This window comes from Panicum virgatum, chromosome 9K, assembly GCF_016808335.1.
Source record: "Panicum virgatum strain AP13 chromosome 9K, P.virgatum_v5, whole genome shotgun sequence".
Lineage (NCBI taxonomy): Eukaryota > Viridiplantae > Streptophyta > Magnoliopsida > Poales > Poaceae > Panicum > Panicum virgatum.
In genome coordinates this window covers 29,494,889-29,505,869 of record NC_053144.1, presented here as the reverse complement: position 1 = coordinate 29,505,869, position 10,981 = coordinate 29,494,889, and the positions used below count along the sequence as shown (strand labels likewise).

Below are 10,981 nucleotides of genomic sequence, written 5' to 3'. Positions count from 1 at the left end.
TAATTTTGAAAAATATGTTCACTCATAAGTTAGAGAATCTTGAAGTTATGTCAAAATTTTAGTTTTCAAAATTGTACTTTGTGAAACAAATTTAAAATTTGCTTTTCTTAAAGAAGTTCAAATTTTCTTATACTGTATCACATAAAGTAATTTTATAAATTATTTTGTGCAATTGTATGAATATTATATATTTCTGCATAATTTTTGGAAAGTAATTTTGCGTGGTAAAAATTAGATATGCTTCAAAAGTAGCTTATTTTGGTGAATTTTAATTTTAAATAAATATGTATTTTAATTCAAAATGGATTCATCTCCATTCATTAAACCCCTACAATTTTTTATGATTTTTGAGATGATTTAATAGTCCTTTTAGCCTAGAGTGAGAGGATGTGTTACTATTTGTGTGAGCTACCCGACGGAATGGATGAAATTGTCAAACACGAGACGAAAGTTCAACTTAGTGTCAAATAGGAAAGTTAAAAATTAAGTGTTAAATATGTGATTCTCAACTTTACCTATTTATTGTGTAGGACTTGACGAGATGATCAAAATACATATATGTTGACCGTGCGAGTCTGCACTGCTACAAAAAAGTTCTGTATCAATGCTTCGATTTTTTTAGGAGTGAACTAAAATGTCACCTGTTGCTACAAATATAGTGGGGTTACTGTAGCATCTGATCCGCCTCTAGAAAAACATTTTTAGGAGCAAGTCACCCCTCACCTGCCCTAAAAAATGAGCGTCATTTTCAGAGGCGGTTCATGGCGTCACCCACCCCGAAAAAGAGTAGTTTTAGGGGTTGGTGACACCTTGAACCGCCCCAAAAATAGTGACATTTGTAGGAGCGGGTCATGCCCTCACCCGTTCCTACAAATGCATTTTTAGGTGCGGGTGATAGCATGGCCCGCCCCTACAAATGGTTCCACACAAAAAAATCATAACTTTTTCATATGATCTCGCATGAAGTCAAACTTTGTAGTTGATAACTTTTTCATTTGAGGTCATCTAATGGTCCAAAAAATTATTATAAGTTCTCTAATAGCTATAACTATATAGTATTTCATATAACTCAAGTCATACTTTGAGGTTTTCATAATCTTAACCTTTATACACTAAAATATATTTGACATATTTTTTTTGTTTATATAGTTCACAGTAACCATAGTGTAAAAGTTTCACATTTTTTAAATTTTTTTTGCTATATGTAAACAATTAAATGAATTTTTGGATAAAATAAAAAACTATTTTTAGGGGCGGGCGGTGGCATCACCCGCCCCTACAAATAATTGATAGGGGCGGGTGATGGCGTCACCCACTCCTACAAATCAATTTCAGAATTAATATAAAAAATAGTATAACCCATAGAGTCAAGTGATTATGTAGTATGGTGGTAAGGAAGATACGCGCGTGCCTTGAGGTAGGCAGTTCGAATTTTGGTTTACGCAAGTGTGTATATCTCTTCAAAAAAAATGTACCTCAATAGGAGAGGGGCTTGTGGTGGTGGCCGGTTAGTAGGGATTTTTTTCTATTTTAGAGTTCTTTTCTAATTTTTTCATGTTCTAGAAAATAATTTATAGGGGCAGGTCATGGGCTCATCCGTTGCTACAAATCGATTTGTAGCAACGGGTCTGGGGCTCATCCGTTGCTACAAATTATTTGTAGGGGCAGTCATGTTACCCGTTCCTACAAATCCGATTTTTAGCTGCGAAAACTAGGAGTAGGTAGCTAGCACATCCATTCCTAAAAATAAATTTTTACCCACCCCTAAAAATATATTTTTTGTAGTAGTGAGTTCCTATGCAGATGAGAGCATTATATATGGTTTCAGCGGCAAACTATTAAAATCCAATCACCAAGAATAGGGAGGGAAAAAATCTTTTTTATTTAATTAGGTGAGAGGGAAGGTGTGTTTTAGTGATTACCAATGATATTTAGGTAATGGAAATTGGATTGGTATTCTGCTGGAGCATCTACCGTCACTAAAAAATAAACTTTTAGTACTGGGGAGAGAGATGGAGATAGGTGCACTAGCTGGACCTGGCTTGTTATGTGTAGTTGCATTTGCTCTGATGAAATCCTGACAAGCGTTCGACAAATCTACCAATGAACGGTCAAAATTGGAGGGTCTTTGCGAACTGTACTTTCAATGTTCATGTGACAGTTTTTTAGCCTATCGCTAAGGGCCTTCTAAATCTTTTAAATATGGCCCACGATGGTGTGGCGCGCCACATGCGGATTTCGTACACCTAATGATTAATCTTAACTTTTTTCTACTCCTATATATAGCCTAGGACACTTGCTCCCAAGTTCCAACACTCACACACAAGCCAAACTTCACAAAAAAGAATTTCTGCTCAAAGCGAGAGAGATGTGCGGTGGAGCCATCATCGCCGACCTCATCCCGGCAGCAAGATCAGACTGCCGCTCGCCGGTGAGCCAACCACGGCAGGCCAAGAACAAGAGGCCATGGAGAGGCCATGGTGACGACGACTTCGAGGCAGCCTTCGAGGAGTTCGATGGCGATTCTGAGGAAGAAGCGTTCGAGATGGATGACATAGACAACGACGACGCCGACAAGGAAGAGGCGTTGGCGCCGTTCGGCTTCTCTTCCCTGTTTCCTCAAGGTGGGGCGAGACCCTTTCCGTGAGGGTTTATTTATTTGCATTAGCCGCGAAAGAAAGAAAAAAAATCCCATTCTACGGCATGGCTTGGGTGAAAATTAATGCTGTCTGGGTGAAAATTCCCATTTGCATGAGTCGCAGGACGCCATGGCAAGAACACCTCGAGGCTGGAGGCGAGGCGGCGACCGGGGAGAAGAAACACGAGGCAGTATCGCGGCGTGCGGCAGCGGCCATGGGGCAAGTGGGCGGCCGAGATCCGCGACCCTGTGCGCGGCGTCCGCGTCTGGCTCGGTACCTTCCCCACCGCCGACTCCGCCGCGCGCGCCTACGACGGGGCCGCGCGCCGCCTCCGCGGCGCCAAGGCCAAGCTCAATTTCCCGTCGTCCCCACCGCTCGACCGCAAGAGACGCCGCCGTTCGTATGCCAACGCCAACGCCAGCGCAGTCATCGCGAACTGCCCGCCAACCGTGAGCCATGCTGCTGCGGCGCCTGGAGTTGTGCGCGAGCCAGGCGGCGCCAAGAAACCGCCGGCAAACGGCGGGGCCATGCAGGCGCTGCCGCCTTTGCCTCCTTCCGCGGTGTGCGCCAGCACTGGCGGCCAGCAGGAGGCGTTCGACCCGTACGACTTGTACGGCGAGCTGGCCTCGTACTTCAGCTTCGACGTCAGCGCGTTTGAGCCGCTGGAGAGCATGCTCACTGGCGGCATCGCTGCGGAGGAACGCGGGACCATGCCATTGTGGAGCTTTGGTGACGACGGCTCGCTCTGCTTTTGATGCTGCAAAGCTGCCACGCCACCGTGGCATGCCTCTTCTTCCGGTCCTGTATATGTATATAGTTTTCAGTGGCTTGTGCTAAATTGGTCATGCCTTAAGATCTGCGCTCAGGACATTACTATAGAACACGTGGGAAACTCCTGTTACTCCGATTTCTCAACCAGGACCGCTAGGACGGTACTGGGGGTAGTCCCGGTTGTGATTTCAAGCAACTAGAAATCCCGCGTCGTAGTACTAGTTGATGCGGATTTTAGTTCATGTATGTAGTAGTTGTTGCGTACAGGCAAATGCACAAGTATTTTACGAAAAAAAACTACACAGAGAGCCCTCTCAATTTAGCGCTATCTTGAGAGCACTTTTGTTACTTTTATAAACACACACAAAGAAGTAACAAAAGAGAGAGAAAAGTACCTCCAGTCTACACCATCTTCTCCAGTGATGGGTGGCGGTGGGGTCGCCGCGCAGCCGCGGGTGGCAGCAGAGGCCGGCGGTGTTAGGGTCCTGGGGTTTTCGGGGGTGGGATTGTGGGGAGGCTCCATGCTCAGTGGCCTTAGAGGGATAGCCGTGGGCGGCGGGCGGCATGGCGGAGGAGGCAAGTTGTGGGCGGCGAGGCCGGCAGTGATGGTGCCACCGACGAGGAGGCTCAGATTTCAAACGCTTTCAATTTAAAAAAATTACTATATAGTAAAGTTGTAGATTTTGAAATTCTAGGTAACTTTTGTATTAATCATTTTTTATTTGAAGACGTTATGGTGTATGTAAGCGTTTGTACAAATGAATTGCGAAAGCATTTTGATAACAACGTGTTTTGGTGTTCAAATTGTATATATAGTGTTGCTCGAGCAGAAGTAACGGATGAAATGGGTTGTGATTTGATTTCATTAAAATCTGAGGGTTTTTTCTGAAAATTTTTTGAGAGAGGACCAGAATGACGGGTTGATTTTAGGAAAACTTAAAGTTTTCTTTGCAAATTTCTTTGAACCTGGACTGTTGGACCGGGAGTTTTCGAAAAAAGTTGAGAACTTTTTTGCAAAATTTTCTAATAGAGAAGGCTGGACCATTGGTTGATGTCTTTATAATCGAAGGGGTTTTTTACAAAATGACCAAGAAACGAACCATCCGGGCGTCCGCCCAGATGATTCGACGGTCGGAAATTGACCACAACGTGGTCACGCTCGTTTGCTCTCTTTTAGTGCGTGAATCATATATACAGATGACTTATGCTGAAATTACGGCCTGGCGTGATGTAAATCAATGTTGAATTTACGCCATCACTAGTGATCTTATGCAGCTGTTCCAATAGCTAATTGACTCAGGAATTAACTTCCTCTTGCTTGCATTCTAAACATTACCCCCGATTCGCGGAATGCATGACCTGGTTTTTAGGTAATCTCAATGGGGCTTTACGTGAAAGTTTTATGGCATTAAATTCTATGCCTCATTATCAATCTTGCTAACATGGTGATGAGAGAATGATTTTTTTGCTAGCATGAGAGGTGCTACAGAGAGAATGATGGAGTTTCATGAGTTGAGAGCGCAGTTTGGTCCCTATGAAACTGAGAGAATGATTTTTTTTTTGCTAACATGAGGTGCTACTGAGAGAATAATGGAGTTTCATGAGTTGAGAGAGTAGTTTTGTCCCTATGAAACTCAACCGGTACAGTTACCTAGTTCTCAATCTTGATAGCTGTACTTGAAACTTGCACTAAGACTGATCTTAGTTGGATAAAAGTTTACGCTCTGCTCTAGCTAATAATAATTAAAATCAGTTTAGCTCCTCCCTATAATACTCAAAGTTGCCTAATACTACAGTAATACTTATTAGAATTAATTAGCACTTTTTATATATTTTAAATAAAGTGCTAATGTTAAAGAGTTGAGTTAGTTTAGCATTATTTTTTCGTATCGAAGCATCGAAAGCGATGCTTAGCTGATAATATGGTCCCATGAAAGATACCCGCATATTGTTTTCTCTGTCCTAGCTTGGGTTGGCAGCCGCAATACCGTGTTCCATGATACAAGAGGAAGGCGCGGGTTTCGGTGAGACCAAGAGCCAAGTCTAAGAGATTGGATATTTTTGCATTTATTAGTACAATATAATACTCTTGCAACCATGCTAATGCTATGGTGACATTTGGGGACTGGAATCAGACAAACACAAACATTCATATTTCTATAACCAATTATAGGATGAAAGGTAGGGAGCGTTACTATGTTGTTAATTATTAGGTAAATACGCCCGTGCATTGTTATGAACAAAGTTGATACACCAAACTCGACCTAACATACGAACTCAAAACCACGGACTCTGAAACTAAACTATGCAAAAGATAAAGACTATGGTTCTAGGATGGGAAAGGGACTAAAACAGCAGGGGTGTCATAGGTCATAAAACTAGGGCTGTTTGTGGACTATGGGATAAAGGAGAAAATACGGATGGTGGAAGTGCAAATCTGATAGTATATCTGCGTCTCTTATTACTACTTGGTGGGATCACCAGGGTGCCCGATCTTCCGTCAAGAGGATAACTATCGATTTGTCGACAACCCAAAACAAGTGATCCGGCTTCCGATCAACAAGACTTGAACTTGCAATCTAAGCACCACGTAGTCTCTTGGTTATCAGTCGTGCGCTACCCAGTTAACCTCGCCACGAAGACTAATCCTTACCTGCATGTCAAAGAGCATAAGCAAGAATGAGAAAGAATGCAACAAAGATAGCAAGTGAAAGATTAAGCTCGCGAATTAGGGTCTTACAAACCGATGACAGCGAAATTGTTCTTGATAAATTAATCTAAGCAAAACTTAACCCTAACTTGGGCAATGGATACTGAATATAAAGGGTAAGGGTTGTCGAAGAACACATTAGACACATCCCTAATGGGATCCAACATGAGACATGACCCAATGGCCCAATAGATGGCGACGCAGTAACCTAACAGATTCTGGATGTTCATTTGTTTTGATGATTCCTATTGACTTGAACCTCATATTGATGTGGAACTAGCGGTATTGGAAAGCTTATTCCTTAGCTTTCAATAAATATGTAGAACATTGAATCTGGACTCTATATGCCAGCTGGGCATCATTTTTAAGACAGCCTGGTACAAGACTCCGAGTTGGAGTTGAATTTGATATGTTGTGGACCTCCCGCTTGGCTTGGACACCCGAGCTGGTATTCTCCTCCGTACCTCTCTCCAACACTTCTTGGGCTTCTTTATTATTCCTATAATTATAATAATTTATTTAGGTAGCATTTTTTTCTGAAAATTACTAAAAGTGCATAGAAACAAGCTCATCCTAAGTTCTTCTTGAATGGTCATATTTATGCATGTCGTGCCCACATCAGTAAGAATGTCCACATCATGTCCTCTCGCACAGCTACTAAGTTTTCAGTCTTTAGCAATTGTGCAATGACACTCTCCACTGAGACTAGCTTTAAAGCTTTAGCTAGGACATAGTTCTATATACCAGATATAGATTTTTTTTGTAGAACTTTACAACAAGTTCAAGTTCGAATCAAAACTGTAGCATTGAACAATAGATTGGTTAAGAACCTTGGTGCTACACTAAGTTTGTTATGAAAAGTGTATTTTAGGTTAGAGCGTTAAGAGGTGATTTTCTCCCAAACCATCGAATCTTTGGACATAAATCCTTTAGGGGCCATTTAGATCCTCTCATTTTGGAGGAATTGAAATTAAATTAATAAAGTAGGCTATTTGGCTTTGAATTTGATATATCCCACCACTTTACAAAGTTTAGATATAATCCTATTCTATATTCATAGGGTGAGGGACGATGGAAACTGATCATATACACCACCAAACTATGTTTCTATTTGGTAACTTATAGCATGCTCTTGGGCTCACTTCTCTATAGTAGAAACATAGAACATAAGTATCTCCCTCATATGGCCAACAATAGTATATAAATATATTCCATATATAATCATATTAGCTCAATAGATTTGTGTCTAAATTATGATTATTAGAATGGAATTCAATTCCAAGGTTTCAAACGGAGCCTGACCGAGTATGAACTTCTATTAAGGGTCTCTAGTGTTTTGAAGATTTTGTTGGGACAAAATACATCGAAGAAGGGCTAGGTTCTCCTGGATGTTTATGCACTGAAGAGCTCGTAATTGGAGCAGCCATGGTGATTTAAGAAATAAATTATATATATTCTTCACTTACATGACTATACACATCCATCCTCAAAGTTAACGAAACAATTGGTGCACAGATTCATACAGATAAATAAAGAGAAATATTAGTAAGATAATGATGAGATGCACCCAAAATCTGGGCACAATTACTTTATTTTTTTAAAAGAATAGGGTTTCCCCCTATTTCATTCCATTGGAAAAAAAAACACGTAATTCATGTCTAGACGTATTTGAGGCGCGCCAGCTTAAGTACACAGAAACTCCAGAATTAACTGACTGAAACATCTGCAGCGACAACATTAGACACCAGAGAAGCACCAAAACTTGACGAAGAGACTGCTTGACCTTCCTGCGACGTCCCCCAGCTCGTTGTCGGTTGAGCAGTACTTGACCAGCTCAGCCCCCGCGTGACCGTTGTCGGCTTTCTGATTCTTGCCTCTATCCGTGGGATGACCTCTCTCAACTTCAGCGCGTTTTCTTCTGTACATACGCCCTCCCATCTTCTCAGCGCGGCCACCATCTTGTGCATCACCTTCTTCACATCTGTCCACCTTTCCCCCTAAAAACAAAACGCATTTCTCAGATTCCAGATACACCAAAGCACAGCAGAGGTACAGGTATTTAAAACAGCATGCTTCTTCCTACTAATCCACCACTTGGCAATAGCTTCAAAGCCACCAGTTAACTGCAGATAAAAAATGTCAGAACACAATCCCACATTATTGTAGCCACACAATGCTCGAAGAACAAGTGATGCATACTTTAGGGTTCATTACAGAACACATAGGCTTTATCATTCACCTCTCTCCGCTTTACTAGATTAATTATCTCTAGTAAGGAGCTTATTATTGCTCAAAAGCCACAAAAGACATGAACTCTAGGGGGAATGCAGAGCCCCCAGATAGCAGGGGGGCGGGATACACCGACTTGACATCCCTAAAGTTAACAATCGCATAAAGAGACGGAACTGAATACACCCCATTGGAATTAAACTTCCATATGATAGCACCATGTTCGGCCGACAGAGAAATAGATTCAGCAATTCCAACAATTTCCCTCCACATATCCATCAACTGGGGGAAACAGTTCTTCTTAAAGTGAACATTAAAGTTTCACCATCCCAAGTGTCGGTGCCCTGACCCGGCGGTCCGGACCCAACCAGTGATGATGCTGCGTGTTCCTCGTCCCAAATATTGATGCAAGAGGCAATACAGTAACACACGGGTTTATCCTGGTTCCGGCCATAGGGCCGTACGTCTAGCAAAGGGGTGTGCGAGAGCACTGTACTATCTTGCACTGGAGGTGCCTGTAGTAGGGGGTACAGGCAAGACGAGAGAGGGAGGGAAGCTCCCAAGTCTCTGCTAGAGAAGGAGTTGATTGAGGCGAGTGCCAAAATCGGGTTTCAGAAGAGCGTGTGTGCTCTGCTAGTAGTACGAAACGTTGTATCCTACCGAATGGGCCGACCGCGACCCCCTTAAAGGAAGCCCGCCTCCTCCTTTTATAGACACAAGGAGTGACGGTGCACATGCGTAGGGGATCGTGGAAGTCGTCGTCTTTTCCCCGAATCGCGGGGGTGCAGTGGTCGATCACTGTGGGAAGTACACTATGGGGTATGACGTCGGGCGTGGCAGTCGTCCTGGGCATCGTCCTCGGCCTTGCAGAGATCGCGTCGGCGTCCTGACAGACCCAACAGGCGGCGTGGTCGTCACTGTAGGGTGTACCGTCTTCCAGGTGTGGCGTGGCGGCGTTTCGTGGGCCCTGCAGGCCAGGGTCTTGCATATATATGTGCGCCAGCGGTAGTGTGGCACGTGGCGGTCCCGGGCCCCCCTGGGTGGAGTGCTAGCGCGTGCGCTAAGGGGGTCCGGGAGTCACGTGGAGGTCCCGGACCCCTCGAGGGGGAGGTCCGGGCCTCCGGCTGCTAGTGCTGAGCATCCCTCCTTGGGGGACACGTGGCGATGCCGGAACCCTTCCCGAGCAGGGGACGGGTCCGGGGCCGTTGGTGTGGTGAGGTGGAGTCCGGACAGCAGGAGTTGGCAGAATAGTAACGGGAGCTGTACCGAGCACTTCTCGTAACGCGTCGCAGGTTCCCACAGTGTTGACACAGTGTCCGGGATGGCGGAGCAGTGACCGTAGTTGGCGGACGTGACTCCGGTCACAACCACTGTGGGGAATGGCGGCATGACGCCGTCTGACCTGGGCGCTGTGGAGGAGTGGTTGGCATTTAATGCCTCCGTACGACGGGCGGGTGAGTGGAAGGGCCGTTTGTCCTTTTCGTCGAGGGGTGGCCTCGAGCGAGACGGAGACGATTCGCCCCGCTCGAGGGTAGGTTCGCTACCCTCGAGCGAGGCGGAGACGATTCGCCTCCCCGAGGGTAGGCTCGCTACCCTCGAGCGAGGCGGAGACGCGGGGCGCGGTCGAGGGTCTCGATGGGAGCCCTCGAGCGAGACGGAGATCACCCCGCGGGTCCGAGGGGTGCGGATGGGCCGCGTGCTGGGCTTCTTTGAGTCCTTTCCTTTCTTCCAGATTGGAAGGAGGCCGTAGGTCTTCGTGGGCTCAGTTGCCTAATATGGTTTGCGTTTTTAGGGTGATTTTAGTACCCCGATTAGGGTGCCCCTAATCGTGATCCCCGACACCAAGCCTCTTCAATGGTTTAACCTTTCTCATGGACAAACACATACAAAGGCCAATATTGGATGGCTAGAGTTGCCAAACCATTGGTTCTCCCAAAACCAACCATTTTACCATTACCCATACACCACATTTAGCCCATCTGATCTGCCTGTTTAGCCTAGAGAACACCATTCCAAAAAGGTGATGCTCCTGTGTCAGGGCAGCAGAACAGATTAGGGTTAGATAGTTTATATTTTTTATCTACTATCTTCTTCCACATGGGATTATCACTTAGGTGATAGCGAGATATCCACAAGGCCAACAGGCACATATTCATATGTTGAAGGTCAGGAATCCCGAGGCGGAAAGAATAAATATCACGCGCGCTGCAATTTAGGAATACATCGCCTGAAGGAGTGATTGGGCCCACTTTTTTAATCCTATTTGGCCCAATAGTGTTTATATGCAGCTATGTAATCTGCTCGTACTATACTGCATAAACTGCACTTCTTTTTTTCATGCATATGCATGGCTGTACATTATCTTCTCTTGCACATGCATGTGAATCATCATGAGTATCTTATCTTCTCTTTATTTTATTATACTATTTATTTTCTTCCTTTTTTCTTTTTATTTCTAATGCCCCCTAAATATTTCTTTACTAGTATATAATCTGTTTTTCCTTTCTTCTTGTTTATTTTTATTCTCTATTTTCTTTCTACTATAAACCAACTGCAATTGTTCTAAAGACACTAATATTCAATTTATTTTTTATTTCTGATTCCCCATTATTCCTTATCTAATATTTTTCTT

The 10,981-nt window shown here is 44.1% G+C and overlaps 1 protein-coding gene across 1 annotated transcript; it reads left to right on the top strand.

Annotated features, from left to right (window-relative positions):
* The first annotated feature begins 2,327 nt into the window (after positions 1 to 2,327).
* LOC120651161 (ethylene-responsive transcription factor 1-like) lies at positions 2,328 to 3,697 on the top strand. The gene is made up of 2 exons (XM_039928556.1): positions 2,328 to 2,624; positions 2,763 to 3,697. Exons 1-2 carry the CDS (start codon positions 2,369 to 2,371, stop codon positions 3,392 to 3,394), a joined length of 888 nt encoding a protein of 295 aa, XP_039784490.1. The 5' UTR covers positions 2,328 to 2,368; the 3' UTR covers positions 3,395 to 3,697.
* Positions 3,698 to 10,981: the final 7,284 nt, after the last annotated feature.